The 19,329-nt window shown below is 37.6% G+C and overlaps 1 protein-coding gene across 20 annotated transcripts in view; it reads right to left on the bottom strand.

Annotated features, from left to right (window-relative positions):
- Positions 1-414: 414 nt before the first annotated feature.
- The window catches only part of LOC129717877 (tropomodulin), a 163,076-nt gene continuing 144,161 nt past the window's right edge, over positions 415-19,329 (bottom strand). For 10 of the 20 annotated variants that reach the window (XM_055668124.1, XM_055668128.1, XM_055668121.1 and 7 more), the window contains 5 exons: positions 17,927-18,178; positions 17,720-17,867; positions 16,678-16,873; positions 15,355-15,447; positions 2,537-3,268 (listed from right to left, as the gene is read on the bottom strand). In XM_055668124.1, coding sequence (XP_055524099.1) covers positions 15,414-15,447; positions 16,678-16,873; positions 17,720-17,867; positions 17,927-18,178 — 630 coding nt within the window. In that variant the 3' untranslated portion in view covers positions 2,537-3,268; positions 15,355-15,413. Of the gene's footprint in view, positions 1,341-1,680; positions 2,172-2,536; positions 3,269-15,354; positions 15,448-16,295; positions 16,345-16,497; positions 16,874-17,229; positions 17,494-17,719; positions 17,868-17,926; positions 18,179-19,329 lie in introns of those variants that run through there. The other 10 variants (XM_055668123.1, XM_055668133.1, XM_055668131.1 and 7 more) reach the window with 10 other exon arrangements.

Here is a 19,329-nt window from a genome sequence, read left to right as displayed (position 1 = left end):
CCTGGAAAACCAATTTTCGCATCCAGCAGGGGATGAAGCGGCCATCAGGCAAGTCCGCTCACCGGACAGGAAATGAACCACCAACTCAATTTCCAACTGTGTGGCTGGTGGTGGAGAACACAGTAACAACGCCAGTTAATTATAGTACCGATACACCAGAAGGAAACTGGCCGATCTTGCCGAAGGGCGTAAAGCTAATTATCCGTATGCGCATTTTATTGATTTTTCAACAAAATGTTTGAACTGGCAGGGGATTCACGGTCGGTACGACCGACACGGTGCAAGGGTTGCACGATACAATTACACTACATGATGATGTTGCTGTTGAAATTGTCATCAAGAACAAATTAGCACATTTCATTTTACCGCACTGGGAGGGGGGGTGCTAGTTCGAAAGCCAACATAAAAACTCAATTTATTATAGGTTTTACATCTTATGTATTTAACTCCACTGTTCGTTAACATTGGTGTGATGGAAAATGTATAAAGCTTCTGCGTGAAATTGGGAAAACATCTGCAATTTTGATCACATTCTTAGTTTACATGAAGCTAACGTTTTTTTTTTTGTTTTGTTTTTGTTACGTTCAATGAAGCACGATGGGCAGTGTTTCTTTCAATTTGCATCGATTGATTAAAAAGAACAACTTTCTTCCTTTTTCTGTATAGTTTTCTATCATAGTTTAATGAAAAGATTAAAGTAAAAGTTTGTTGTGTTTGCTTTCGTTCAATAACAGTTAAAACATTCGAATAAATAAAGAGTTTAGGTAATTGTCATCTTTCACAATCTTTTTGCGTGTTGTTTTTGCTCGCCGCGGAAAGGATGAAAATATACGTCAATGCGTTCCGTAATGGTTGTCTTAATGGTACTTTTTTATGCTTTAAAAATATCTTTTCTAACTCTAATAGGGTATTTATAACTCGTAAATTCAAAATACGTAACTAGAGGGAGTTTACAAATCGTTGTTTGAATCAGCGCACACATATTAAGAAGTGGGGGGTTCGCAGCTGAACATTGTCTTTAAAATTGATTGATTACATTACAAAGAGAATTTACGCACAAACTGATTGATCAGAGTGGAAACGAAAAATTTAAAACCGTAGCAACACTGGGACACAAGCACCGATTGCCGTTGTTTGTTTTTATCGGATTTGGCAAGCTAACTTTTTTTTTGTTAAATTGAACACAAACACACACATACGATCGGACAGCTGCCAGATTTAGCGCTCACGTTGATGCGCACTGGAGAGGGGCCCATCCACAGGTTGTTGGTTTCAGCCTCGAATGAATCCTGCGGTGTTTCCTCGATTGCCATGGCCTGCCAAGCGCTGCACGCGGCCTTCTGTGGGAGGGATAATAATGCATTAGTTTTTAAAATGATAATATGTAGGGTTGGGAATTGTTGTGTTTTTTTAGTTGTGGATTGTCAGTTTTTTGAAAAAGAAACTGATGTTGAAGTCTGGAATTGAAAAAATAATTTTTAGAAAACCATTCTTGAATGAGAGCCATTCCTTGCTACTTCTAGAATTGATGCGGAACTATTATTTTCGATCTAATAAAATATTGAAAAAAATTCAATATGAAAAAGTGCATAAAAATTTACAATCATAAACCAATAGTTATCTCTTGTCCAGTGTGTATTTGAGAGTGTTGGTAAGCGGAAAGAAAACAATAGCACTTACTTTTTTCTTTATTTCTAACACGATGTTGATCTCCTGGAAGCAGGAAGTTGCGAACCGACACAGAGACTTTGACAGAAACGAGGATACACTCGAGTAGCTTTTGCGGTTTTTGTGTTTGGTGGTAGTTGTTTTTTAGCAGGACTGTGTAGGTGTATGGTTTGTCGGTATATGTGGTACACGTTTAAAGGTGACAGTCATTCTCGGGCGCACACGAAACCAGGCAACATAGATCGTATGTACATGGGAAGCTCACACACAGAGACAGGCTTACGAGCACACGCAAACATGTATACTGTTGTTGTTGATGTTGTTCTGTGTGTGTGATTTTTGATTGTTTGTATTAATTACTACATATGTTGTGTTGCTTTCAAGTGATACTGTAAATGGTTGATTTGCTTTGTATGTGTGTGATCAACTAAATTTATGCGATCGCAGCTCGACTTCTGGCAACGGTCAATTTTACTTGCGCTGATTCAGTCGGGATTGGCGTACTGTGGAAAAATAATGAGCGAAATTAGATGCGTACGTTTATCACGGCAAAAGAAAGGTAAGTAAATTACAAAGGTATCACACAATCAGGCAAGTTTAAGAATCTGGTTAATCAAAGTCACAAGTTTAGTTGAACACTGTCAAACTTATTATACAAATAACCTTATATCGGTTATAATCTACGATGTTAGAGATATTAGTACCAATCGATTAGTTAAGAGAATCAGAAAGACATTTGTTACGAAGCGGGGATCAGGAAAATGCAACGGGAATCCGCTGGCTGCTATCTTCGAGTTATCCAAACGAAAGCGAAGCAACGCAAATTTCAAGAACGTAGCGCAACGCACTCTAAAATAAAAGTACCCACTTTTTCCCCATCCTTTGCGTAGCATTTGACGGCACTGTCATCCAGGAGGGAGAATGACGGTTACGTCTGAACGATGATCGATGCCTGAACTCATTTAACTCTACTACAGTACAGAAACTGGGCTGATGATATTTAGCGTGTAGGACAACTGAGAACTGCTGATTGGCGGAACGCAATTTTTTCGGTGTTCGCTGCTGTTGCTGCTCTCATGATATGTCGATAAAATGTGATGATGCTGGTCTCTCTCTCTCTCTTCTTTCTCCCCAGTATAACCTATCTATTTAATAGCTCTTCCTTTACCTAATAGCTAACTAACTTTCACAATTGCAGTACAACGAAGTAGTTTTAATTGCAACAAGTTTTCTTTTTTTCTGTTTACCCTTCTGTTGTTAGTTTTCTGTTGTAGAAGGTATCACACAGGAATCAAGAAAACAAAACTTCTCTAGTTTTAAATAATTAGTGTATAATAGTAAGGTTTAAGATCCCACTTTTGACTGTTCAAAAAAGATTCGAAAATATTTACCCTTCTTAAGTCGCTTCTTTTCAGTATACAGAAGGAACTGACACAGTGTTGGCAAACGTTTTGCGCGCAATGATGCTGCTGATACAAGAAAAAAAACTTCACGTGTCACCTGGCTCTAGGTTGTAGATTTTAAAAATTAATCATACAAAACACGATTCTATTTTATTATTAGATAACGTTTTTAGTCACTCGGTAAGGTGTTCTACGAGCTGTGTGTATTGACGGGCGGTCGACGAAAGAAACGGGAAAGAGAAAAACAAATTAACGAATTACTAACAATTACAAACAATTTCAGCTTCTGGAAGCGGTTTGAAGATGTAGAGTAGGAAAAGTAAGGAATAAGAAATATATATGCAACAGAATGAATAGACAGCCAAACAGAATGAGAAAGAGACGAATTACAAAACAAACGTAGTTGAAGATCGTAACAAACACGGGACACTTCACTTGCAAAGTCACTCGCATGGGGCAATGAAATGTGGCGGGCGACAACTCTGGATGCTTTCGAGGGCGTAGCAGTTCAATGAATATCAAATGTATAGCTATGTATGACAGCAGGATAGTCTTGTTTGGGTGGAGTGTCATAGCACGGAGTTGTTTATCCAAGTGGGGTTTGAAAACAATTTTAGGCATAAATGAAGATAATAAAAACTAGAATAAAAGTTTTCATCATATCTTTTCAAATATCGTTGATTCATACTGGCTTCATCGCGCCTCTATGGTATCGCCAACAGGTAAAATGTGTTTCTTCAATCGTTGATAAAATACATTATAAGTAAGTTTGTTCCACATAAACCACGATGGAGCTTCACTTCGCAAAGTTGAAGACGAAAAAGGTTTCGAAGCGAAAATTTCACAGAAAACCATTTTTTGTAAAAGTGTGATGTTATTGAAGCTAAATATAACTAGAAATCTCATCACATCTTAAACATTATTCATTATCGAATACATTAACCCTCTAGTGCCCAGTGCCGCCTTCAGACGGTCTTCAGTTGAATCTCTAAAAAGCTTAAATCAATACTTAAAAAATGTCTATAAAAATTGATAGTGATTTTTTCGAAGTCCGTCTGAAAATTACCTTGGGCACTAGAGGGTTAACATCTAAACATCTGAACACAACGTTGCTAAATATTGTGTCAACAGAATGGCATTCCTTCAACAAAATATACAGTGACGGATCATCTCACCAACGCTCATTGAGGCATCATAGTTTGCTTACGAAAACTAATAAACCAATGTTAAAAAATGGTTTTCTATCAATAGAAAACCACAATTTCGATTTTACATAATGCACGGACCTTTTTACGATCTGCCATAGGTTCTCTGTTGGATAGAGACTAGGCGGCTGGACTGGCCACTGCATAACATAGATTTGGTTGTTTTCAAACCTTTTTGTGCAGTGTGAAACATGAACTACCATTCTAACGACATTTGTGGTAGAGCATTCCAATTTCCAGGATTTTAGCAAACATGTCCATTATCGACTGCATACACAAAACTGGATCAATCCAGTGCCAGGAGAAATGATATTCCTTTTCTTTATTCTGTACTGTGGTTTGGAAGCGACGGAAAACCTGCGTTTTCCAATCAAATTTTACTTCTATTTCATCAGACCATTTCGCAATTTCGAACCGTTGTCAATCCAATTTAGATGTTCTTAACGAATTTCAGTCGAGATTAAAGATGCTTGGCTGTGATTTTCAGGGGATGTTCAGATGCCAGATCAGGTTTAGAGTCACGGAGAGCATTTGGTCTTTTTGGTCTTAAAAAAAAAATAGTTGAGAAGGTTGTTGAGAAGACACGACCGCAAGCTAATGTACAATTACGGCGGCCTGTCTTATGACAATGTATTTTTTGCAATAGGTTTGGGAATACACTCGATGGAGGTTAATCAATTTAATGATGTACTGCGGTAAATTTTAGTGATAATTCTCTTTAATTGAAGAGAAGCATTGATTTTGGATTTCTTTTTACCGATGACACGAGATGATTCTAGTTCTCTTGTTTTTCTCCGCTCTCAACTCGTTGCAAGCGAGCATACAAGATACCGGGCCACTCACAGCTATTAGCAAAGCAAAACAAAGCCTTGGTACTACATTCCGAATTGGAACTTGAGCTTTTGTTCATTTATACACAAACTTCGCAGCCGACTGTTTTTAGTGTACAGGACAATTGCGGGGTTAGCGCTACGATCCTACTGACACTAACAGTCTCTCCCGAGGCGAGAACGGAACCTACGACGACAGGCTTGTTAGGCCAGCATCGTACCTCGAGACCATCTGGGAGACTCACAGCTATTAGCAGTGACCAAATAGCTTGAGGCAAAGACGACGTAACAGATTCGGACAAAATTACTAACATGTCCGAACATGGTTAGCAAACATAATTCTTTTCTTTTTTTTTAATATTAGGATTTATTATTACTGTTTATTGGAGTGAATGAATTGTACGGAAAAAATGTCCTACAAATTCAATTTAGTAGTAGGTCTCCTCGAGAAAAGTCTCCATGCAAAATTTCGGCTTAATGGGATATCGGCAAAGCGGCCAAAGTTTCGCTTGTAAGATCGATTAAAAAAATGCACAGAAATTGTTGATATGAAATTATCGAGTTAGAGTTTTTTTTTTCTAAATCGAGAGATGCAAAGTAAACAACGCATTCTACTTTTATATCTAGATGCACCCCTCGTTCGATATATGCTTGAGATACATACAGTAGAAGGACTACAGTAAGCTCCGTTCTGTAGGAAGATCACACCAGCTAATAATCTATCTGGAAAAATATTTCAGATTTCACAGCGGTGTTATTCGCAAGCTACTCAGATAAACACGATTCGTTGCTATTGTTCAAGTAGGTGCGTCGCTTCGCCTACCAGTGTGAGAGCAGTTGTTTTCGCAGTGAAAGATATTGTCATACACGCTAGTGATTCTCTGAGGAGAAATGACAAGCCTGCTTACAAGTGTTGAACATTACTGTGACAAGTGTCGCAATTAAAACTTTAACAGTGATAGCACTCTGCTGGGTTATATAGGTAAAGCATAATTTACAGTTTCAAGTGAAATGCATGTTTATTGATATGAAAAAGCATAAACTTAGCATAGCTACAACAAAAACAAATAAAGGAGATTATATTGTTTTTGAGCTACTATCTATTATTTTCTCGGTCTTTTGTAATAAAATAAATAGCAGCTACGCAGGCGGCGGCCTAGCGTGGTTGGTAAAGTCTCTGCCAACCACGCTCGACGCCTGGGTTCGAATCCCAACGCCGACATAGGTGTCGATGGTTGTGGGGTGTCGTGATCCACTCACAACCAACCCAACTGGTCTAGATTCAATCCTAGCCGACACCGGGAAATTTTCTGAGGCGAAAAATCTCTGGGATCACGCCTTCCATCGCATGAGGAAGTAAAGCCGTTGGCGCCGGTCCGTTAATCAACGGGTCGTGAGTTAGAGTCCTGGTTGGAGTCGCCTCCCGGGCGTCGGTGATTGGCACGACAACAGTGGGTGGCGGAACTAGACCGACGGGAAATAAGCGAGAATAAAAAAAAAATAGCAGCTACGCGCTTGTATTTGCAAGGAAACATGCAATCAAGATCCGCAACGCAAGTGTTAGTGAGACTACACTCATTGTATTTGAATTGCTGCAACGTAAACCTCTCTGCCATTTTGTGCTATTGGTTGAATTTTTTGGAACACGACTCATTTTTGAGACGCTATTGAAAAATGTTATTATGGGAAGGTTTTGACGATTACAAATATTTTTAGGGCCAAAACGGTTTTTTTTAAATTGGGGTGATGTTTCGGCAAAGTTGTAGATAATAATTTTATCTTTCTGCAGAAAATGTACACGCTGAAAAAACTTATTTAATTTTTGAAAAAAAAGTTAAAAGGAAAATTGAAAATAATTATATAAAAAAGCTCATTTTGTAAAAATCTTATTTTTTATAAAAACTGCAAAAAATTACCTAAACAACGCAACCGATCCGATCATGGAGAAATCAGGAAAAAAATGATGATTTCTTGAAAAAAAAAGTTATTTTTTCACATGGCAATTTTTTATGGAAGGATAAAATTATTCTCTACAACTTTGCTAAACACCCTATGCCAATCAAACAAACAGTTTTGACTGTAATATTTTTCAATTTTTCATAGAGGGCTCTATTGGAAATTGCAAATGTTTCAAAAGCCAAAACGGGTAGAATGATTGGCATAGTGTCTTCGCAAAGTTGTAGATATCAATTTTATCCTTCAAAAAAAAAAAAAAAGTTCTACGAATAAAAAATTTAAAAAAAATTCCAAAAAATCAAAACTTTTTTTCCCGGATTTTTCCATGATCAGACCGATTGCATTGTAATCTTTTGTAGTTTTCATAAAAATAAATAAGATTTGAAAAAAATGAGCTTATTTAGATAATTAATTTTTAATTTTTCTTTTAACTTTTTAACTTTTTTTCAAAAATTAAATATTTTTTTTAGAGTGTACATTTTTGTTGGAAAGATAAAATTACTATCACAACTTTTCCGGGGACGTCACACCGATCAAACAAAGCGTTTTGGCCCTTAAAATATTTGTATTTTTCAATAGCTTCTCAAAAATGAGTCGTGTTCCAAAAAATTCAACCAATAGCACAAATTGGCATTTTTTGCCTGTAGAAACGTCTATGCCAAGTTTCAGACAAATCAAAAATGGTTGATTAAATTGGTTGCCCGATTTTTGTGGAATTGCTCTGCAGATATTCTGCGTCACAGCAATTGTATTGCGCACTTTCTACCAAATTGGACTGCACAGTTCGAAAGTGCAACAATAAAGAAGTGTGCATCAAAGTGCTCAGGCTTGTTAGGCCAGCATCGTACCTCGAGACCATCTGGGAGACTCACAGCTATTAGCAGTGACCAAATAGCTTGAGGCAAAGGCGACGTAACAGATTCGGACAAAATTACTAACATGTCCGAACATGGTTAGCAAACATAATTCATTTCTTTTTTTTTTTAATATTAGGATTTATTATTACTGTTTATTGGAGTGAATGAATTGTACGGAAAAAATGTCCTACAAATTCAATTTAGTAGTAGGTCTCCTCGAGAAAAGTCTCCATGCAAAATTTCGGCTTAATGGGATATCGGCAAAGCGGCCAAAGTTTCGCTTGTAAGATCGATTAAAAAAATGCACAGAAATTGTTGATATGAAATTATCGAGTTAGAGTTTTTTTTTCTAAATCGAGAGATGCAAAGTAAACAACGCATTCTACTTTTATATCTAGATGCACCCCTCGTTCGATATATGCTTGAGATACATACAGTAGAAGGACTACAGTAAGCTCCGTTCTGTAGGGAGATCACACCAGCTAATAATCTATCTGGAAAAATATTTCAGATTTCACAGCGGTGTTATTCGCAAGCTACTCAGATAAACACGATTCGTTGCTATTGTTCAAGTAGGTGCGTCGCTTCGCCTACCAGTGTGAGAGCAGTTGTTTTCGCAGTGAAAGATATTGTCATACACGCTAGTGATTCTCTGAGGAGAAATGACAAGCCTGCTTACAAGTGTTGAACATTACTGTGACAAGTGTCGCAATTAAAACTTTAACAGTGATAGCACTCTGCTGGGTTATATAGGTAAAGCATAATTTACAGTTTCAAGTGAAATGCATGTTTATTGATATGAAAAAGCATAAACTTAGCATAGCTACAACAAAAACAAATAAAGGAGATTATATTGTTTTTGAGCTACTATCTATTATTTTCTCGGTCTTTTGTAATAAAATAAATAGCAGCTACGCAGGCGGCGGCCTAGCGTGGTTGGTAAAGTCTCTGCCAACCACGCTCGACGCCTGGGTTCGAATCCCAACGCCGACATAGGTGTCGATGGTTGTGGGGTGTCGTGATCCACTCACAACCAACCCAACTGGTCTAGATTCAATCCTAGCCGACACCGGGAAATTTTCTGAGGCGAAAAATCTCTGGGATCACGCCTTCCATCGCATGAGGAAGTAAAGCCGTTGGCGCCGGTCCGTTAATCAACGGGTCGTGAGTTAGAGTCCTGGTTGGAGTCGCCTCCCGGGCGTCGGTGATTGGCACGACAACAGTGGGTGGCGGAACTAGACCGACGGGAAATAAGCGAGAATAAAAAAAAATAGCAGCTACGCGCTTGTATTTGCAAGGAAACATGCAATCAAGATCCGCAACGCAAGTGTTAGTGAGACTACACTCATTGTATTTGAATTGCTGCAACGTAAACCTCTCTGCCATTTTGTGCTATTGGTTGAATTTTTGGAACACGACTCATTTTTGAGACGCTATTGAAAAATGTTATTATGGGAAGGTTTTGACGATTACAAATATTTTTAGGGCCAAAACGGTTTTTTTTAAATTGGGGTGATGTTTCGGCAAAGTTGTAGATAATAATTTTATCTTTCTGCAGAAAATGTACACGCTGAAAAAACTTATTTAATTTTTGAAAAAAAAGTTAAAAGGAAAATTGAAAATAATTATATAAAAAAGCTCATTTTGTAAAAATCTTATTTTTTTATAAAAACTGCAAAAAATTACCTAAACAACGCAACCGATCCGATCATGGAGAAATCAGGAAAAAAATGATGATTTCTTGAAAAAAAAAGTTATTTTTTCACATGGCAATTTTTTATGGAAGGATAAAATTATTCTCTACAACTTTGCTAAACACCCTATGCCAATCAAACAAACAGTTTTGACTGTAATATTTTTCAATTTTTCATAGAGGGCTCTATTGGAAATTGCAAATGTTTCAACAGCCAAAACGGGTAGAATGATTGGCATAGTGTCTTCGCAAAGTTGTAGATATCAATTTTATCCTTCAAAAAAAAAAAAAGTTCTACGAATAAAAAATTTAAAAAAAATTCCAAAAAATCAAAACTTTTTTTCCCGGATTTTTCCATGATCAGACCGATTGCATTGTAATCTTTTGTAGTTTTCATAAAAATAAATAAGATTTGAAAAAAATGAGCTTATTTAGATAATTAATTTTTAATTTTTCTTTTAACTTTTAACTTTTTAACTTTTTTTCAAAAATTAAATATTTTTTTTAGAGTGTACATTTTTGTTGGAAAGATAAAATTACTATCTACAACTTTTCCGGGGACGTAACACCGATCAAACAAAGCGTTTTGGCCCTTAAAATATTTGTATTTTTCAATAGCTTCTCAAAAATGAGTCGTGTTCCAAAAAATTCAACCGAAAGCACAAATTGGCATTTTTTGCCTGTAGAAACGTCTATGCCAAGTTTCAGACAAATCAAAAATGGTTGATTAAATTGGTTGCCCGATTTTTGTGGAATTGCTCTGCAGATATTCTGCGTCACAGCAATTGTATTGCGCACTTTCTACCAAATTGGACTGCACAGTTCGAAAGTGCAACAATAAAGAAGTGTGCATCAAAGTGCTCATTGACACTTATGAATTCGTTTTCGCGACGGTGATACACCGTTACCGGAATTACGAGATAAAAAGTGTAACACGAGTGCAGCTACACCGCAAAAGCGAATGCTTTCATTCGTGTGCGACAGTGCTGCCAAAATACATTATAAGAAAAAATATATAAAAATATTGGAAATTTAAAAAAAAATCTTGTTTGTGGTTGTGGTAATTTATTCATGTACGGACATATAATAAGTGTTACGCAATACATTCAAAAAATTCCACTCTTGATTGAACATTTAAAAAAATTACAGTTTGAACCAACTACTACTCAATCTTTTTTGGCAACAACAATGCACAGATTCAAACTGTGCTTGAAGAAGTGAGCTGAAAATCCAGTAGTAAAAGCAACAAGCAATATCATGCATATTAAAAACGACGTGCCACCAGCTACCAGAAACAACCACCGCTTCTCCCGGTTTTGACGAAATCTCAGTGTGCAATTTTTGAAAATAAGGAAATAAATGACACAGCCGCAACCAGAACCCTTACCAGCTTGCAATTACACAGTTTTCCTTAATGCTAAGCAAAAACAAACCGGCACTAAAGATCAAAAACAGAGCAAACGAACGTTGTGTTAAAAGGGGGTTACATTTTAACCACTGTTCTCTTGGATTCACTCTTGCTTGGATCAGTTTTAACGTTTCGTTGCAAGTTTACAGTTTATTGAAAGCAAAATCACTTAAGTCGAATTCGTTTTGCTAATCCCCTTTTCATATTTTCATTATATCTGTAGGTATAAAAGTACTATTATGTGGTAAGTATCAGGCATTTTTGTAAAATATGCCAACAGTCTTATCTTGTCTCCTTAGAGAAACACTACCGTGTAGGAGATTAACTTTCATTCCGAAAACAACTGCTCTCACAGTGGTGAGCAAGTCGACGCACTTGTGTTAAGAGAGCAGCGAATTGTGGGTTTCTGAGGAGCATGCAAAAAAACACCTCCGTGGAATCTCATATATCTCTCCAGAACGGTACGATACAATACACAACAGAGATCTCTGCAGTGCTTTTACTGTGTGTCTCTTAAGCATATATCAAATGAAGAGCTCATCAAGGAAGAAAAGCAAATTGCGTTGTTGCTTTGCACCACGAAACTGAGAAAAAAAAGTCCAGCCGCCCATCACGCGTGTTTGCTCTTCGAATGCTATCGAATTCATCTCAGCAGTGCACACCACGGCGTGTTTCTGTGTATTCTCTCTGGAGTGACTCTATTCTGTTGTTTCGCTCAGCTGTGGTGTAAGCAGCTAGTGTGTTATTTTTTCTGTGAGCAGTAGAACCACAGCACAAAAGAGAAAAAAAGTGTAGTGCAAAAAATTGCTACCTTCTGCGCTTATGCTGGACAAGAAGTAAATGGTGAATATTCACTCTGCTCTTATCGTATATTGAGGAGAATACCAAGCCTGCATGTAAAAATGTAAAAATAATCTCAGACTAGGAGAGACCTCATTTAGGTATACTGATCCCCATATTGAAAAACATCTTGTTTCATGCTTTTTGTTGATATAAAGTCATTCATTAATTACGTAAACACTTGAAGGCCATTGAATTTCCATGTGCCAATGAATTTTCAAATGGACTAATTCATATGCAAATTATTGTTGAGTTCGAATAATCAAACAAAGTTACAAATAGTTCATCAAATAATCAATTAGGGAGGATCATAGATTTTTACCTTAGGATCTTGATTTAAAAAAAAATTTTTAAAAAATCTTTAGCAGGTGCATGATTTTTTTTTTCAAAGTTGGTATATTTCAGATCTTGTGTTTTTTATTCCGATTTTTCATAACAGGGATACTGTTTTATATTAAATAGCACATTTTTCTAAAACATTTAACCAACTCATTTTATTCCGCCTGTGAAATACAATAAGAGATCAAGTCTCCCCAAACTCCCCTACTATAAAAAACAGCTTCAGTGTCTGGAATGAACTTTAGCTGACACTTTTTTTCTTCACCTTGACCTGTCCCACTACCGAGGTCTTCCTGACGTTTTGACAAGTGAAACGAGATTCAAACAAACCAATTTTGACACATTCGTGTGGTGTCTTCCAAACTACACTCTGTTTCTTGCGCGTATTGCCCGAAACAGAGAAAATATAATTCTGGTGTAGCCTGGGATGCAAAAGATCGAATTGAGCCAAAGGTCGAATAGGACAAATGGTCGTAAATGGTCGGTAAAAAAACAAATTACACAGGATTTATTGGCAGACGAATTTTCGTAACAGTTTTGTCGTTTTTTGAATGCACTTCGGCATGGCAGATTTTCATCGCAAGCTTAACACTTTTCTGGAAGTTACTAGAACACACCTTCCAGAGGTAGAAAACACTTGATCATCTGTCCTATTCGGCCACATGTCCTTTTCCGTAATTTGTCTCTCCCATACACACGCACACATTCACACGGGCGCGGACACACACACGCACCATGTACATAAAAAATAGTATACTCCTGCCTATGCCATGCCTTCCCAAGGCTATTTGCACTGAGTAGTGAGATGCATTATCAAATGCTCCCTCAATATCAAGAAATCAGTCAGCAAAATTTTCATGACCAGAGTGGATCTTTCAATTTCACACACTAATATCCGTGGTTAATTTATTTTGATAAGCAAATTGAAATTTACTTAACAGATTGACTCTCATATGAACTGTTTTCATATGATGATCAATTAGTTTATCAGGTTTATCCAAAAATTTTGAAAAGGTACATGTTTAGTTAATTTGTCTGAAAGCGTTCGGGATTATCTTATCCCGTCTTCCGAATTTTTTTATAAAAATAATTTAAGGTATGTATGTATGTAGTTTAGTATTGGATACACCTTACAGATCTGCGCAATGACTGGAATAGGGAGTAGCTTGCTCTCCTGGAGCATAACTAGCGTCCATTCCATTCATTCCATCCATTCTCGGAGACTTGTATGGATGAAACGAGTTTATTTCATTAATTCTTCTTCGAGCTGTTGACAGAATCTACACGCTTTTAAACTACAGTACTATTTCACTTCACTTTTTAATTCTATCACTTTTCAGTTGTTTACGTTCTCTGACTTAAAAATTTGTCCCATCCATGTACCTACTTAGCTATAAAATCTAAAGGGTTCGCCATTTCCTCAGCAGTCCATCTAAGCACTGAAGAAGGTGCTATGTAAACGTTGAAATGCGCATTTGCAAGTGATACGTGATGAGTGAAAAGTGATAGAATTAAAAAGTGAAGTGAAATAAAAGTGCAGTGAGATGTAGAGATTTACTTAATATGGAGCAGCCAACTTTGTGGAATTCAGTCCAAGTTTTAAGCTTAGCTATACTCCAGTTTGATCCTGGCCCTTATCAGGATTAATGGAATATGATTCTGGGAAGTATTTTCCATCATAACATTCAGTGTTTTTTGAGAGTCTACAGTGTAATGTCGTCTGACTTTTTCAATCTATCTATCAATTGTTTTGCGGTTTTAGTTCCGCAATTGATTCTGGTCAGTATAATAAATAAACAGTGTAATATCATAACATGTTTAAAATAAAATTACTTCGAATCTCGTTTCACATGTTGAGCTTATTGAAAAACAAAACATTATTTTAATGTTCCCTCCATTGTTTTGCAAAAACTGCTTATTTTACCCGTAGTAAATACTGACCGTTTTGCTCAATAAGCAAATGTTTTAAAACACTGCGAATTCTAAAAACGGGTCCATTGCGTTAATTTTTAACTTTACTGGATGACTGGACGGAGCTCTCGGCTCGATCAAGGCCGTTTAGAATCAATCGTTTAGAACAAAAAAAAAACTTGGTAAAGTAGTGAATAATCCTATATCTTGGATTTTAAAAATGGTTTGTTGTTCAACTGCTAGAGAGCGTCGAATGCTATTTTACAATGCCGTAGTTTGAAAAAATTGCTTTTCCAAAAGGGTACCATTCTTTTTTCCTATAAAATACGAGCTTTTTTACATTAGACAATCAAAAGAACTAGTTATTGTGGAGAAAGCACAACATTTAGTAAATTTTCGAAACGCTTCAAAACTACAATTAGGGATGTTCACCGAAGATTTGTTTGAGAATGAGAATCCAACGACGTGAAATCCGCAGGTACCTGTAACTTAAATTCAAACGTTCGGTATTTCTATGGTAAATCTTAGACTACATGTGACTGAGTACAATGATGAGTGTTGATCATATTTGTTAAATAAAACAGCGAACAGCAACATGCCAAAATATCTCATGCAAAATTATTCTACGATCGTTCGAATGCATGTGATTCCACCCACATGATGGGTACTGTTTTGAGACAAATCAAAAACTTGTAACATTCGCAGTATATTTGATAGCATAGTTTAAAATGGTAGAATTATTTTGAATTGTTCGTTAACTCGGTTCAGAAGCAGAACCAAATTGAAATGAATTCTGGTCATACTGCTAAATCTTCCAAGTTTTCTATTCAAGGTAATATGTTAGTATATGTACAAAAATGCAGAAAATTTTTACAAAACCTATCTCCAATTAAAAACTTAAGTGTTTTTAGGAGCAAAACTGGAGCACTGAATTTCGTTTCATATTTACAAATCAGTACAAATCGAAACATCTCAATGATTCCGAAAGGTAAATTATGGTAGAAAAGTTGAAATTATTAGTTAAATAGAAAAAGTTTTGATAGATGAAGAGTTCACAGAAGAGAAGGTTGAAAAAAATGGCCATTTCAGTGGAAACTGATTAGAAGAGCATTAATGTATTAAACTATCATCAAACTAGAAGACAAAAAAACTATAGGAGAAAAATCAACAAAAGTTTAGTTATTAAAAAATGGCGCGGTCGAACTAGAAAGGGCACACTTTGAACACCAAAATCGAAAAAATACCTTGCGCCAGAGTTCACTGTATCATTGTCGCTTGCTTTCTGTGAATATTTTGGAAAAATCTAAACTGCAGGCGCTGCGACAGATCTTTTCTTACTGTAAGGGTTGAGAGAATGAAACGGAACAAACAGAAGAAAATATACGATGTAGAAAACGGTGTTCAGCAAATGTTTTCTATGGGTGTCTTAGCCTATTATGGGTGATGATAATTAACATGTGATTTGGTACAGTCTCGCAGCAGGTTGGGAATATTTGGTTGAGTTTTATGGGTTCTAAAAGGTGCGAAACCTATATTCTCAACCTGCTTGAATTAAGTTTCCATTAGTTATCGGATACCATCTCAAATCATAACTCTAGAATCACTACTAACATTACATCGACTGATATCATGGTTAGACCACAAATGTTCCATGGTGAAGATCCGACGCTATTGTTCTGTTCATTGTGTAACGATATGAGTGGCTCTTTGTGCGGTCCACTGCGAGACCTTGTAGTGTGGGGTGCACTGCCGGATTTTTAATCGTATGAGAATGATTACAAGCAAAAATGGGGTTGCAATATGTCATCAAAAACAAAACACATTCCATGAAACACGGTGAATTTGTAGCGATGATTGTATGCGTCAATGTGTACCCATGTACTAGTCATATGCTGCGACTTTGTGCGTTTGTTAAACGTTTGAATTTGACTGAGCATTCAAATATTATACAAAGGTAAAGTCGGGGAAAACATTACAGGGGAATCATTTCGTTTGAAAACAATCTCCAGAACGAATGTCACCAAACGTAGAATCGACGAAGTGGGTTTGTTGTCTATCTGTATATGTATCCGGTTTAGAGAGAGTGTTACAGTAGGAGAAGTAAGAAAGATGTGAGTTTAAAGTATTTAACAGCATTACAGCATAAGCATGCGCTTTTTGTAGCAAGCAGAACAAAAAAAATCACGTTTAGCCATTGTTGTTCTGTTGATAATCCCGGAGCCTGGCCTGGTTGCCTGTTGTCCAGTTGTTGTTCGAGTGGTGACAGAAGAGTTGTGCGAGTTTGTTTTTGGCGAATGACGTGGCAGGGGGATACACAGGATATGAAGATGTTTGCAGAAAAAAAACTATACATTTATAGTAAACTAGGTTAAACTGCTAAAACTCACTACTTTCGCCGCATTCAAATAACCTTCCAGTAGGATACCAGAGCCTTTGGTTTTCATTCTATGTACTTTTGTTAAAATAAGGGTGCGCAAACTGTCAGCGTGTGAGAGCATAGCTAAGCGGTAATCTTAATGTAAACAGAAAACAAAGAGCGTATCGCTTGCGCTTGGCCTGATCATTACATATCCTCGTCGTCGGAGGGCGGCGGACGGATCACGATATTGTCCGGATCCTCCTCCACATCGTAGTCCTGCGGAACCTCGCGCACTTCTTCCTCCTCTTCTTCGACGCCTTCCAATTCGTCCATCCGTTCTTCGACATGCTGTGGCCGATAAAAGCTACCGCGTGATGATCGACCATCTTTCTTATCAACACGGACTGACACGTAGGAATGTTACGGACAATTTGATGTTTTTTTTATTTTTTTTTTAATATGTGAATGTGCGCGCGTGAGCGTAACAGAGTAAGTTGGGTTACCAAAAAGAAAAAGAAAGGTAAAACACATATACAGATAGATACATAATTAAGACACGATACTCTGCTAGAGTGACGAGAGAGGCGAGTAGTAACATTTGAGTGAAAAATGCAAAAATCTCTCGATCGACAGTGTCGATGATTGCCAATTTCGATGCAACGAAGAATAAAATTAGCACCACAGGTAACGGTTTAAGTACGCGACACGAATTACTTCTCAAGGGAACAGAATTATCCTTCACGGGGGACAACCTACATACCGGTAAGGTATCCTCACAACTAACAACTGATGCAGCTTTAGGACTCAACAACGGTAGAGTCGCTGTCAATTTTGAGATAAATTTCCGATTTTTGGATAACCTGCGATTCTTCAACGCCATCAAGCAATGTTTTATCCTCCGCTATAGGAATTCTAGGAGCCTTTGATTTTAAACGCTGCTCTGCCGAGCTGCGCTTGGAACGCAATGGTGGAGGAACTGTTAGATAGCGATAATACGGAATCGGATGGCAGTGCTGTGGGTCGTCTGGAAACGGTCGTTTAAAAGAAACGAAAAAAAGCCAATTGGAAGCAAAACCCCAAAAATAGTATCAACTGACAGCAGTCCCTTCATCCCATCGATTGATTGCTGAAATAGATCTTAAATTGTACCCTGGTTAAGTCCCCAACCAAAAGTAGCCGAAACCATAGATGATAATTTTTTTGGTTGTAATTTAGACTCTGATATTGGTGCCTCCTAGTACGATACTCACTTCTATCAATGTTGCGTTGTAAATGAGCAGCCACTCGGTGACGGGCATCGTTGAACTCGAGGTGTAATCCTAGCCGAAGCAAGGTCATATTTTTCTCCACCAAGTCGGTGATTTCCATCTCGATTTTGTTGCCCAGCACTTGTGATCGCTAAAAATACCAAAAGTAATTGAAACACTTGCTTCTCGTGCGTAAAACTGAGCACAAACCTGATTGGAGGCCCGGAACTCCTCGATGGTCATTTGAGTGAGCAGGGATTTGACCAGCGTCACGATCACCGGTGGACTGATGAAGTTCGTTTCCACGTTCAATACCCGCAGGGTGTGGTTGCGTTCTATGGCGGCCGCCAGCAGCAGTGCGGTACGATCCGTGAGGCCGGTGTTTGTCAAGGACAGCACTTCCAGGTGGGTGTTGCTCTGCAGGGCCTGGAACAGTTGCTCGAACTGCGCATCGGAGATGTTCTGCGAGAGAGAAGAATTTTTGGAATTATTAATGTTAATTGTCTTAACAAACATTTACAAATTTTGAAGAGTATTGGTTAACATTTTAAATGGCTATTTGCATCCAAACAACAACCAAATTTCCGAACAAACATCACCAAAGAACGCTTTCATTATTGTGCTTTTTGGCTGGCAACCTATAAAAATTTACAAAACTGATCGCAGGTTGCATATTCATTATTGTGTCTTATGGGTAGGTATTTATGTTGCTATTCATTAACTTTTTTAAATATGGCTGATTCAAGAATTGTGTTGATTGTTGCTATTGCCAAAAAACTCATGTGTATAGTACTGATATGTGAAAAACTCATGAACTGATTAATTTTTTACGAAACTGAGCTTCAATCGAATAATGCCTTTTTTTGTTTCCTTCGAAGGCAGAACAGCTTGGATATTCGGAAGAACATTTCCCTGGGAAATTGGGGACGACGACGGGTAGAAGCTCAGAATGATTCTCGTTCTATTATCTCTAGCAGCGTTTCACGCCAATTTCAACACTCCCGTAGCAATGAACGTTGCCAGATCGATAGGTACTAACCAAAGCAAAGCCTTGGTATTCCGATTCGGAACTTGACCTTCTGTTTATTTATACACAGACTTCGCAGCCGATTTTTTAGTGTACAGGACAATTTGAAAATATACACCCGCGTCGCGCGAAAGTCGGTGGACGAATGGATGATGATGTGATGTCATAACCCGTGCGATTGTCTTAAATACCTTCGGAGAGAACTAACGCCAAAAGTAGGCGGGGCTGCGAATGTTATATTATGGAAGAATGTAAAAAAGGGTTGGACTGAGCTCTGCATTGTTTTCAGGTACAAAGACGAACGTTGCGCGAGGATTATATTCGTTTTTAGTCAACTGTTCAACCATCAACAAGCACATCGTCAAAATGGTGCCAAAAACACAAGCGGGCTACATACAAGAGGCAGAGCAGCCAAGTTGGGGCTCCTGTACTTTTGCTGCTACCAGAAGAGCTAGCCAAATACGTAGTTTAAGCTAAACATTTTTACGACACAATCGCTGATATTGTTGACGTACGTGTCCCTTTGAGGAGAAAACGCGGCTGAATTGGCTCTTGCAGCAGTCGATACCTTTAAAGGACCAAAACC

The sequence above is a fragment of the Wyeomyia smithii genome, chromosome 1 (genome assembly GCF_029784165.1).
Source record: "Wyeomyia smithii strain HCP4-BCI-WySm-NY-G18 chromosome 1, ASM2978416v1, whole genome shotgun sequence".
NCBI classification, from domain to species: Eukaryota; Metazoa; Arthropoda; class Insecta; order Diptera; family Culicidae; genus Wyeomyia; species Wyeomyia smithii.
The sequence above is the reverse complement of the archived record's forward strand: the minus strand, read 5'-3'. Positions and strand labels throughout refer to the sequence as shown.